The following is a 12154-nucleotide window of genomic DNA, read 5'->3' on the forward strand; positions in this document are numbered from 1 at the left end:
AATTTTCAGCAACAAAAAAATGTAGGGATTAGATCAGGTAGAAATAGCTCTTTAAGTTAACAAATACTTTAATAACATATATATATATATTTTACAAAATAATAAAAAATGTATTAAACAATATTTGAATATTTTTAGTTAAGTAAACCCTACTTACAAGATAACATGCAAACAAACATAATTTTATATGTAATGTCCTCTACTGTTACTATTTTAAATGCAAATGACATTTTAATAGGTTATAATAATAATTATTATTATTATTGTATTTTATTTTATTTTATTTATTTATGAAGAATAAGAATAAAATAAGAGAAAGAAAACTAAAGCGGAACGTTTCGTCAATGCACTTGTTTCTAGAGGATCATGTTTGGGAGCGCACACATGTGGCATGCTTGAGACGCTGTCAAAATATCATAAACATTATTCAGCAGTAAAAGATGGAGAACGTGGAGCCAGTCCGTGTTCTGGAGTTATACAGCGGAATAGGAGGGATGCATTATGCTTTAAAGGGTACGTCATTTGGTCTAAATTGGTAGCGATTATTGATAACATGACTGACACAGGATCAGTTGCAGAGGCTCTGTGTCTCTGAGGCTCTAGAAAATGATTGACACGCTGGTGGTGTTTATGAGTCTCTGTTGTATGATCCCCACAGGTGTCACTCTTCCCTTACTGTACATTTGCAGTGCGTTTAATTCATAAATAAAATGTGACATTCACAGACTGAAGAAAAGTTCATGTGTTTCTTTAGAGTTGTGTTGTGAAGACTAGCTAATTTCTCAATAGTAGAAATGTGTGCGTTTCTTGCAGAGAGCTCAGTTCCTGCTGAAGTTGTTGCTGCTGTGGATGTCAACACAACAGCCAATGAAATCTACAAACACAACTTCCCCAATACCCCACTCCTGCCAAAAACTATCGAGGTCAGTGCTTGCCCTCATGAATCTCAGTTGGTTATGAAAATGATTGAACACATTTTGTTTGAATGCATAAGCGGCTCCCATTTTGCAAATGTATACAGACAATAATATACATAATCTAACAAGTAAGATAATTATGACTGACTTTTTTTGCATTTTTTGCCTGGAGTTATGTCAGATTTTTGACCTTTCTGCAACTCAAACAGCTCGTGTAAGCAAAATCTGTCTTATTGAACTGATTTATTGCATTCGTAACAACATGTCTCTTTTGTAACATCCTTAAAATGATGTTTCTTGGTTAATTCTATCAGCACATAGTCCCATGACTGCGCTTTTAAAAGCAATAGGAGGTAAAAGTGTAACTGAGTGGTTTTTGTGGTGGTTAAAGATTCTGTGCTTCGTCAGCATGGTAATGATGTACCTGCCACTGACCTCAGTTCGTAAGAATATAAAACAATGCTTGAAAGAATGGATGGAGGTTTAAAGAGTGATAATGAAGATGGATTCGATATTTAAATGACATTATTGTGGCGTAAATCTGTCTTTGTAAATTTATTTTTTGAGTGTATAAGAATGTTTACAGATCAAGACTTATGCAAGATTACAGGTGCATCTCAATAAATTAGAATGTCGTGAAAAAGTTCATTTATTTCAGTAATTCAGCTCAAATTGTGAAACTCGTGTATTAAATAAATTCAATGCACACAGACTGAAGTAGTTTAAGTCTTTGGTTCTTTTAATTGTGATGATTTTGGCTCACATTTAACAAAAACCCACCAATACTTCATAAGATGACAAAATACACGAGTTTCACAATTTGAGTTGAATTACTGAAATAAATGAACTTTTCCACAACATTCTAATTTATTGAGATGCACCTGTAAATAACGTAATATTTTTGCTTTATAACATTAAATTGTTCTAAGTGTGAGTTTTTTTTTTTTTTTTTTGAAGAGCAGTCATTTATTTAATTATTTATTTCTTTGTTTTTTAAGTATAGTTGTTTAATAATAGTTCTTTTGGCTTTGTGTATCAGGGAATGACGTTACAGGATTTTGACAAACTGAACTTTGACGTGATTTTGATGAGCCCACCATGTCAGCCGTTCACCAGGTGATCAGCATGTTTTTCTTGTTCATTGAAGAAGAAGTTCACACAAAACTATATATATATATTTTTTGCCTGCATGTTTCAAATTGTATGACTTTCTTTTAGTAAAATGTTTTTATATGAGGTTTTTTTTGTATTATTTTTGAAAGAAAGGAATTTATTCATCAATGATGCGTTATATTGATCAAAAGTAACAATAAAGACATTTCTAATGTTATGAAAGCATTACAGTATATTTCAAATAATCTTGAACACCTGAAAATGACAGTTTCTACAAAAATATTAAGCAGCACAACATTGAACATTGATAATAATAGCACATACCGTTTTAACTGACCAAATAAATGCATAATAGACTTCTCTCAAAAACATTTAAAAATCCTACCAACCCCAAACTTTGGTAGCATGGAAAAGGCTGCTAAATTGGTTGACTAAAGCTAATGTGTGTTTCTCAACAGGATTGGTTTGCAGGGAGATGTTGCCGACCCCAGAACAAAGAGCTTCCTCTATATCCTGGAGCTTCTGCCAAGGTCCGACTGATCAGTCTGTGCTCTTTTTAAGTTACTTAAACATTAATTCTCTGATATTGATTTCCAAATTTGAGTTTGGAGGAACATTTTTAAATGTATTTATTATGTACTAAATTTACTAACGTTTTCAGCCACCAATAGGAGTGTACTATTTAACATGTCTGACCATATTTAAAATGATTCCACAGCTAATATCCTTGTTGGTTATAACCGTTGATTGTTTTTGTGTAGTTATGGTCACTATGTGGAGGGCACGGGCTCTGTCCTGCAGTCCTGTGTGGATGTGGAGCTAGAGACCGTGTTTAAGAACCTGGAGCTGCTTTCTGAAGAAGACAAACTAAAGCAGCTTCTTCAGTTAAAGCTGAGATACTTCACACCCAGAGAGATCGCCAAAGTGTGTGAAATTACATATTTTCCTTCATTTGATTACACAAAAACAAAAGATCAGTGGAAGTATAGATTAAAATTAGTGTCGTCAAACGATTAATCGCGATTAATCGCTTGCAAAATAAAAGTTTTTGTTTACATAATATATGAGTGTGTACTGTGTATATTTATTATGTATATATAAATACAAACAAATGCATGTATATATTTAAGAAAAATATGTTATGTTTATATATTAAGCATATTTATATATAATATAATAATATAAATGTATATACATGTAAATATTTTCAAAATATATAATGAATGTGTGTATTTATATATATATATATATACATAATAAATAAGCACAGTACACATACATATATTATGTAAACAAAAACGTTTATCTTGGATGTGATTAATCGCGATTAATCATTTGACAGCACTAATTAAAATGTGTTTTAAATAGCTGATTATATTAGCTTTAATGGGTCATTTACTGTGAAGCTGTTCATATTCAGAGAATGAGCCCTAAGCAGCAGTTTCAGTCTTAACTTTGGTTACTGATCTCCAAAAACATGTGACAGCCACTGACACTTGACCAATAAAGTCAAATCGCTGGCATGCAGCTGAGTTAAATGCCCTCTAGACAGTTACGTGTTCTTTATGAGTGATTTTAGGAAATGTAGTGGCGTTAAGACTCCTTGGGTCCAAAGTGCATCTCTGGCTGCTTGTGTTTTAGGCAGGTTTAGTTGTGAAGGTACAGTACAGTGTCTGATGAGCATCCTGGGACGAGTTCTCTCAGCATGGCTCGGACACTGAGCTTCTCCTGGCTCTTAGTCTTTCTGCTCTTCCTCTCTGGATTGGAGTGTGACCATGGTGGTAAATCTAACAACAGGCAAAAAAGGGACATCAGCACTGACCAGTATGTATTTTAAATTAATTATTTTATGTTTGCTTGAAAGATTGGTACGTTGCCGTGTTTGAGACCACCTGCAATTTGAATAGATCAGTTCTCATAGTTTCAAACGCTTGGATGGGGTTTGTTTTGAGTTTTCCCTGCTGCAACTCTGTATAATTTTGTGAATATTTTGTGCTTCAATGTGAAGATGGTCATGAAACGGATGATGTTATTGAACATTATCGATTGTTTTTAAACAATAAAGGTTTTTAATTCTGCTGCAAGTTAGAAATTAAAAGTGTCCTACCTGGTAATTGATTTGCAGGCCTCGTATGATATCAGAAAATGGTCACCTCACATTCTCTGCTGGCTACAACAAAGACATTCGCTTCACAACCTCAGGGACAGGAAGTGTGAAGGTGGGGGCTGAGGATCTCATCCACCAGATAAATCAGGTGAGTTCATGATGAGTTTGACTGAAGCATCAGATTTCTGAGTAAAAATATGGCTCATATTAGACGAGCTAATAATTGCAAGGCTTAAGGCTTATGTTATTCTCAGAAAATGAGAATTTGATGAGGTGAGATGACAAAACAAAATAATACAAGTCAAAATAAAACAACAAAACAAAAACCATCAAATCAAACCTAAACAACATGCACACAAAAAGACAATGAAACAGTAAAAATAACACAAAATAAAATAAAAAACACAACCAAAGAATGATGAGTTTGACTGAAGCATCAGATTTCTGAGTAAAAATATGGCTCATATTAGACGAGCTAATAATTGCAAGACTTAAGGCTTATGTTATTCTCAGAAAATGAGAATTTGATGAGGTGAGATGACAAAACAAAATAATACAAGTCAAAATAAAACAACAAAACAAAAAACATCAAATCAAACCTAAACAAAATGCACACAAAAAGACAATGAAACAGAGTAAAAATAAACAAAAAGCAATAACACAAAATAAAATAAAAAACACAACCAAAGAGCTCAATAAAATAAAATGATAAACCCTACAGACATTTTGGAATTTTTATTTTTATTCAAAAAAAATTATTTTTAAGGATTTGATTAAAAATAAAAATTCCAAAATGTCTGTAGGGTTTATCATTTTATTTTATTTTTTGTTTTGTTTTGTTGATTTTGTTTTTTATTTTATTTTATTTTATTGAGTTCTTTGGTTGTGTTTTTTATTTTATTTTGTGTTATTGCTTTTTGTTTATTTTTACTTTGTTTCATTGTCTTTTTGTGTGCATTTTGTTTAGGTTTGATTTGATGTTTTTTGTTTTGTTGTTTTATTTTGACTTGTATTATTTAGTTTTGTTTCTTTTTGTGTGCATTTTCTTTCATTTCATTTCATTCCATAATTGTTTAATTTTGATTTATTTCATTTACATCTCATTTTCTTTATTCTAGTCAGCTCAGAGCAAGCATTTTGTCTGTTTATTGAGTTCTTTGGTTGTGTTTTTTATTTTATTTTGTGTTATTGCTTTTTGTTTATTTTTACTTTGTTTCATTGTCTTTTTGTGTGCATTTTGTTTAGGTTTGATTTGATGTTTTTTGTTTTGTTGTTTTATTTTGACTTGTATTATTTAGTTTTGTTTCTTTTTGTGTGCATTTTCTTTCATTTAATTTCATTTCATTTCATTCCATAATTGTTTAATTTTGATTTATTTCATTTACATCTCATTTTCTTTATTCTAGTCAGCTCAGAGCAAGCATTTTGTCTGTCATTGAAGCACTTTGCAATTTGCTAAATTGTGTTCTTTTTATTTAATTTTGTTTTATTGTTTTTTGTTTATGTTTACTTTTTTTGTTTTATTGTCTTTTTTGTATGCATTTTGTTTAGGTTTAATTTTGTTGTTTAATTTTGACTTTTTTTTTTCTTTTTGTGTGCATTTTGTTTAATTTAATTTCGTTCCGTAATTGCATTTAATTTGGTTTTATTCCATTTACATTCAATTTTCTTTATTCTAGTCAGCACAGATCAAGCATTTTGTCTGTGTTACTGTAGCACTTTGTATCTGGGTAAAGTAAAAAAAAAAAAAACTTAATCAAGTTTTAATCAACTCTGTTCCAGATCAAAATTAACAAAGACGACATCGATACCATAAAGAACAGTGGCCCTTCTCCGGATATTACAAACCAGCTCAATCAGCTCAACACCAGAGTGACGACGCTTGAGACAAAAGTTCAGACAATAGAACAGGTATCGCTGTAATCATTCATTTCACTTGAGGATTATTGCTCATATGATTAAAGGCCTTCCATTTCAGCCGTTATGATTTAAACTCAGTTTTATGGCATTCTGTATTTCATAGACAGTTCAGCGGAAGACGTGCAGCAGCAATCCATGTCAGAACGCAGGAACCTGCTTGAACTTGTTAGATGCATTTCATTGCCTCTGTCCTGACAACTGGCAGGTCAGTCATTCAGACATCCTTCTGTCCTTCTGTCCTGTTCATATGTCATTCTGATTGCCACTTGGTTCAATCTCTTTACAGGGTCCCACATGTGCAGTGGATGTGAATGAGTGTCAGGTGTTAGCAGGAACTCCGGTGGGCTGTCAGAACGGGGCCACGTGTGTGAACACACCCGGATCTTTCACGTAATCCTCCGTTATTTCTCTTGAGTGGGGTTTTTAGTGAGATTTTTATGTTCATATTTTACTTTTCTTTTGTTTATCAGCTGTACCTGTACTGCAGAATGGTACGGTCCACACTGTACATCTCGCTATGATGACTGTGCAGGCGGAAGTCAGGATCTGTGTGTTCACGGCTTGTGCATCGATTCAGACAGAGTCAATCCCAATGAGGTGATTATGTGTATTTAATCTCAGTTTTCCACATGCATTTGGATGTACAAATAAAGTACTCATCAGTCAATGTTTGGACAGTGAAAAACTGTAGTTCACCCCAAAAAGAATATTCTGTCATTATGCACTGTACCCTCATGTCATACCTGTTAAGAGTTTCTTTTTCCATAGAACAAAAAAACAAGAAATTTTTGAGGATTTTACTCATCCTAATAAGGACCTTTAAGCTTCACAATAAATGCGATATTGTCATAAAAGTATAATTAAAGTGGTTCATACAACTATATTCCATCTCTTCTAAAGTCATAAAATAGCTTTGTGTGGTTAATATGCCAAAATGTAAGGCATTGACACCCCCCTTATAATTCCATGTGATTTTATCATGATCTGTTAACGATAAAAGCAGATGAATGGGACATTACCCTTTTATGTAAAATTTCCAAAAATGACAAAGAGCACCATTAAAAACTAGTGCATTTGACTATAATAGTTTTAATTGGAGGAAAAGACTAACATTTCAGTCTATTCTTCACGAGTGTTGAATCATATGACCTAATATTAGTTTGGGGTCTCTCCTGCTCACCAAGGCTGCATTTATTGGATCCAAAATACATTGAAAACAATAATATTGTAAAATAGTATTACAATTTAAAGTAACTGTTTTCAATTTTAATATATTCTAAAATGTAATTTATTCTTATGATACATAGCTGAATTTTCATCATCATTACTCCAGTTTTCAGTGCCACACGATCCTTCAGAAATCAGCTGATTTTCTGATCAAGAAAAATTTCTTATTATCAGTGTCTTGTGCTGCTTAATATTATTGTGGAAAGAGCAGCATGAACATTCTGCTTAATGTCTTCTTTTGTGTTCTACGTAACAAATAAAGTCATACAGCTTTGGAACAACATGCATCTCTTTAATGTCTCTTTTCAGCCCAAATATAAGTGTATCTGTGATGCTGGCTGGATGTCTCCACCCGGAGAGTCGGCGTGCACGGCTGATGTTGATGAGTGCGGCCTCCCGAACAAACCCTGCTCCACAAACCCCCCTGTGCAGTGCTTCAACACTCTGGGCTCGTTCTACTGTGGCGCCTGCCCTGCAGGTCAGACCACTCAGCCCAGCTGAGCCATGTCACATATGATTATTGCCAAGATATCCATATATCAATCATTTATCTTTTCTTAGATAGTTTATGTAAAAGATTATTGGGTGCATTTACGTTAAAGGCATTTAATAGCCTAACAGATTCTTAATAAGAACATTATTTCATGAAATTAATCTTAACTTTTGGTTCCTCCAGGATGGCAGGGTAACGGTTACAGCTGCCAGGATGTCGATGAATGTGCCACAAACAATGGAGGCTGTTCTACTTCCCCCATGGTGCCTTGTCTCAACACCATGGGCTCCTTCCACTGCGGCCAGTGTCCTCCAGGTTTAGCTCACATCCTGATTCTCATGCAATTTAAAATAAGACCTGTTGTCTTAACAAGAATAGTTCACCCAAAAATTTGAATTTGTGCAGTGCTGTACAACATTTTGGGGTTGGTAAATTTTTTTTAATGTTTCTAAAGTCTCTTATTAAAGTCTGGAGCTTTACCAAGGCTGCCAAAAGACAGTAATATTATGAAATATTATTATAATTGTTTTATAACTCTTTTATGTTGTAATTTATTTTAAAATGTAATATATTCCTGTGATGCAAAGGAATTTGATCCTTCAGAGATCATTCTAATATTTTGATTCGCTGATCAAGAAATATTTATTATTATCAATGCTGAAAATAGTTGTGCCATTTCATATAATAGAAAGGTCAATCTCCAAAAAGCACCATAAAATTAGTCCAATGGACATGTTCACTATATTCCAAGCCATACAATAGCTTTGTGTGAGAAACATTCTGAAATGTCACTTGTTTTGGGTGAACTATTCATTCAATATCTTAATATTCAGAATCAGAATCATTTCTAGTTCATAATTTCCCTCTAGAGATTGCTAGGAAATTGAAACATGCATATTTTAGTACATCTCACATGTTTGCTGGTCCTCTGTCCTGCTTTCAGCACAGGCTGGCCTGTAAAATCCTGCTGAATCATGGATTTTACTCACTGTAATATGTTTCAAACGAGAGACAGATGCTTGTGTGATCTGAATTTCATTATATTCCCTCTGGGAGAGATGGAGATAGAAAGCTAGGAGAGGTGGAGAGATCCATTAGCTGGGTTCATTGAGGACAGTGCTGTCTGCAGGTCCTGCTAATATATTCAGCTTTACAAGTCTCAGTTGACTGCTAGATTGCAGAGGAAGACCAGACGCACTGAAATGATTGGGCTAAAATAGCCATTAAGTGTAAGATGAGACTGCTGACCCCATGTGTGTGTCCTCAGGCTATGAGGGAGACGGGAAGACTTGCACTCAAGCTGACATCTGCTCCGCCAACAATGGAGGATGTTATCCACTGGCTACCTGTACTTCTACTCCAGGTACACACACACACACACACGCACACACACACACACACACACAATCACTGCACACTTTTACTGTAGTTATTCTTTACAGCAGCGCATGACTAGTAGCATTTATGTTATAACAGGATCAATAAAAAGGGTGTTAAACTTTAATTGTTGTGTAACCTCCTGATATAAAAGATATTGTTGCTATATGTGTCCATTTTTACAGGTTTGTTTGTTTTAGTCATAGTGTATGTCTTTTGATGGAAATATTCTTATAATTTGATCAATATTTGGTCATTAATTTCAGTAATTTTATTGCGACTAAAAGCATCTAATTCTAGATAATAACATCTTTGTTGACCAAAAATGGCAAAATCAAACCAATTTTATTTTTAAATCAACTTTATCATTTTACATTTTGAACAAGTAAAGATATAACATAACATAAAATACAAAACTAGCACATGAAAATAAAACCTATAAACTATATTTTATAACTATATAAACTACTTTTTTTTTTTAAATAAATCCTGTGGATTTTAATTGTTATTCATATGTAATTTTAGGTTTATGTTGTGTATCTTTAATTATTTTCTTCATAATCATATTCTTTCTAGTTTTTTTTAAACATTAGTGTCTTGCTAATGTGCATAATATGCTGTTTATATACAGTTTATATATTTTGTCAATATTTTGTCATATTCATTAATTCCAGTCAGTTTTACTCAGACTAAAATGCTCATTTAATTTGCTTGTTTAATAAATACAATTTTGATAATGAACAATAAACCATTTTTTTAATTTATCTTTGTTTTAATAAAAAAATAATAATAAAACAAATGTATATATATATATATATATATATATATATATATATATATATATATATGCAAAAGCAACATGTAAAAACTATATTTTTTCCTGAACACTTTTTTAATAAAATGCTGTGATTTTTAGTAGTTATTCATATCTGTAATATTATGTTGTGTATCTTTGACTATAGTCTTAAAATCATATTCTTTCTAGATTTTTCTTCAAAAACATTGGTGCGTTGTTAATATGTTTCTAATAAAACGTTTTTGTTTCCCTCAGCAGTATGTTTGATTTAAAATCATGAAATTATTGCCAGGATGTGTGTTTTTTGTCTCATCTTCGCTATCATTGGCAAATCTGCATATTGATGAAAAATAAAACTGAGTAGAAGAATCATCATCTCTGAATTACATTATGAATTGCTCTCCTTCTAGGAAGTATTATCCCATCATGCACCTGTCCTCCTGGTTATGTGGGTAATGGCTATGGACCTACGGGCTGTACTCAGATCAGTGACATCTGTGGAACTAGTAATCCTTGTGTAAATGGTCAGTGTGAGGTAAGTGTTTATCTCTTATAACTTCCCCTCTCTGTTCTGTTTCCATGAAACCACAGCAGTCAGCATGTTTTGTTCCTAGAATACAGCAACTGGCTACATCTGTCGCTGTGACCCGGGCTGGGCAGGGCAGAATTGCGATCAGAACGTGAACGAGTGCTCTAGCAATCCCTGCCAGAACGGAGGCACCTGCATCGACGGCATCAACGGCTACACCTGCACCTGCACCTCCCAGTGGACGGGCCCGCAGTGCCAAACTCCACAGCAAGGTGTGTGTTATTAGAGAAGTGATGCATGTGATAGTGTGTGTTTATCTCTACAGTAACATCATGAACTTTTATGTGCATCAGAGTGTGGAGGAGTTTTGGAAAGTCCAGCCGGCACATTCAGCTACCCTATGAATCCTGGAACGGGTGATTATGATCACCAGGTCAGCTGTGCGTGGGTCATCAGAACCGACCCCAGCAAGGTTAGTAAAGATACATAAGTGACCTTTTTAAAAATCCAGTCCATGCTGAATGAAATCCGATACTTGTTTCGTGCTAATGTTGGGGTGCTGATTCAAAAATAGTGCCTGTTTTGATGTGCATTTCATAGAATTTTTGCTTTCAACAACCATTTGTATGGTGAAGAAGTCTTGTATTACCCCTTAGTTACAGAAAAACTGCCACAAAGACATGGTTTGTTTCTTGCTCTGACAAACAGTTGTAAGCTAGCCAGCTTACTACTATTTGTTCAGTTCTCAGCTGATCAATGAAGACATTATTTTATGACCAGTGACAGAAGAAAATGCATACATGACCCAGATGTTTTCTGCTACATCTGTGGGTGTTTTACTACATCCAAACAGTGACAGAAAATTTAAGATTTTGTGAAAAAAGCTTATGTTTATAAACTTATAATGTTCTTATAATAACTTATAATGTAATGTTCTTAGAGTATTGGAACAAGTTTTTCCACTCCTTTGCCGATTGAAGTTAAATGATACATTTTGAACTTTTTTTTGACATTTGACTGATACATATGTAATTTGAAAGATTCTTATTTTGTGAAAAAAACTGTACATAATGGAAAGTTTTAAATGATTGAATAAATTTTTTACCTAAACGATGATGAAAAATAAAATTTAAACCAAATAGTCTTTTTTTTGCCCATTTAACTTAGCTTTTTTTTCTATTTTCAACAAGTACAGAATTGTATCATAAAATACAAAACTAACACTTAAAAAATGTTAACCAGACATGCATATAGCAAAAGCAACATATGAAAACTATTATTTTCTTTGAAAAATTATTGATATACGTGTAATATTAAGTTATCTATTTTGATTGTATTATTTTAAATAATCATATTCTTTTAAGATTTTCCTTAAAAAACACGAGTTGTTCATATTTTTTATATACTGTTATTTTTTTCTTTGCAGATTGTAAGTTAAATTATACATTTTGAATACTTCACCTTTGACTGATACATATATAATTTTTAAAATTCTTATTTTGGGAAAAAAACTGTACATAATGGAAAGTTTAAAATTATTGAATTAATTTTTTACCTAAACATTATCAGAAAAAAAAATGTAAACCAAACATGCATATAGCAAAAGCAAATTTTTTTTCTTTGCAGATTGTAATTTAAATGATACATTTTGACATTTGACTGATAAATGTATAGA

At 32.9% G+C, this 12154-nt stretch overlaps 2 protein-coding genes across 2 annotated transcripts in view; both read left to right on the forward strand.

The window, feature by feature from the left end:
* Positions 1-351: 351 nt before the first annotated feature.
* LOC107555384 (tRNA (cytosine(38)-C(5))-methyltransferase-like) lies at positions 352-3707 on the forward strand. The gene is made up of 6 exons (XM_016238161.1): positions 352-513; positions 814-923; positions 1957-2033; positions 2489-2560; positions 2792-2954; positions 3672-3707. The coding sequence occupies exons 1-6, from the start codon at positions 441-443 to the stop codon at positions 3705-3707; spliced, it is 531 nt and encodes a 176-aa protein (XP_016093647.1). The 5' UTR covers positions 352-440.
* Positions 3708-3716: 9 nt separating this feature from the next.
* Positions 3717-12154, forward strand: part of cubn (cubilin (intrinsic factor-cobalamin receptor)) — a 39869-nt gene continuing 31431 nt past the window's right edge. Inside the window, exons 1-12 of the mRNA XM_016238173.1 lie at positions 3717-3854; positions 4156-4285; positions 5920-6048; positions 6161-6262; positions 6344-6447; positions 6528-6654; positions 7594-7762; positions 7961-8092; positions 9045-9140; positions 10361-10485; positions 10565-10751; positions 10833-10951. Coding sequence (XP_016093659.1) covers positions 3736-3854; positions 4156-4285; positions 5920-6048; positions 6161-6262; positions 6344-6447; positions 6528-6654; positions 7594-7762; positions 7961-8092; positions 9045-9140; positions 10361-10485; positions 10565-10751; positions 10833-10951 — 1539 coding nt within the window. The 5' untranslated portion in view covers positions 3717-3735. The remainder of the gene's footprint in view (positions 3855-4155; positions 4286-5919; positions 6049-6160; positions 6263-6343; positions 6448-6527; positions 6655-7593; positions 7763-7960; positions 8093-9044; positions 9141-10360; positions 10486-10564; positions 10752-10832; positions 10952-12154) is intronic.

This window comes from Sinocyclocheilus grahami, unplaced genomic scaffold (assembly GCF_001515645.1).
Source record: "Sinocyclocheilus grahami isolate Dianchi unplaced genomic scaffold, SAMN03320097.WGS_v1.1 scaffold19.1, whole genome shotgun sequence".
NCBI classification, from domain to species: Eukaryota; Metazoa; Chordata; class Actinopteri; order Cypriniformes; family Cyprinidae; genus Sinocyclocheilus; species Sinocyclocheilus grahami.

What these genes read in the sequence shown, in the direction of transcription:
- LOC107555384 (XM_016238161.1), top strand. Translation starts at nt 441, where the DNA reads ATGGAGAACGTGGAGCCAGTCCGTGTTCTGGAGTTATACAGCGGAATA. An exon ending in CCATGTCAGCCGTTCACCAG is followed by an intron (nt 2,034 to 2,488) that starts GTGATCAGCATG and finishes GTTTCTCAACAG; the next exon opens with GATTGGTTTGCAGGGAGATG. An exon ending in CACCCAGAGAGATCGCCAAA is followed by an intron (nt 2,955 to 3,671) that starts GTGTGTGAAATT and finishes CTTGTGTTTTAG; the next exon opens with GCAGGTTTAGTTGTGAAGGT.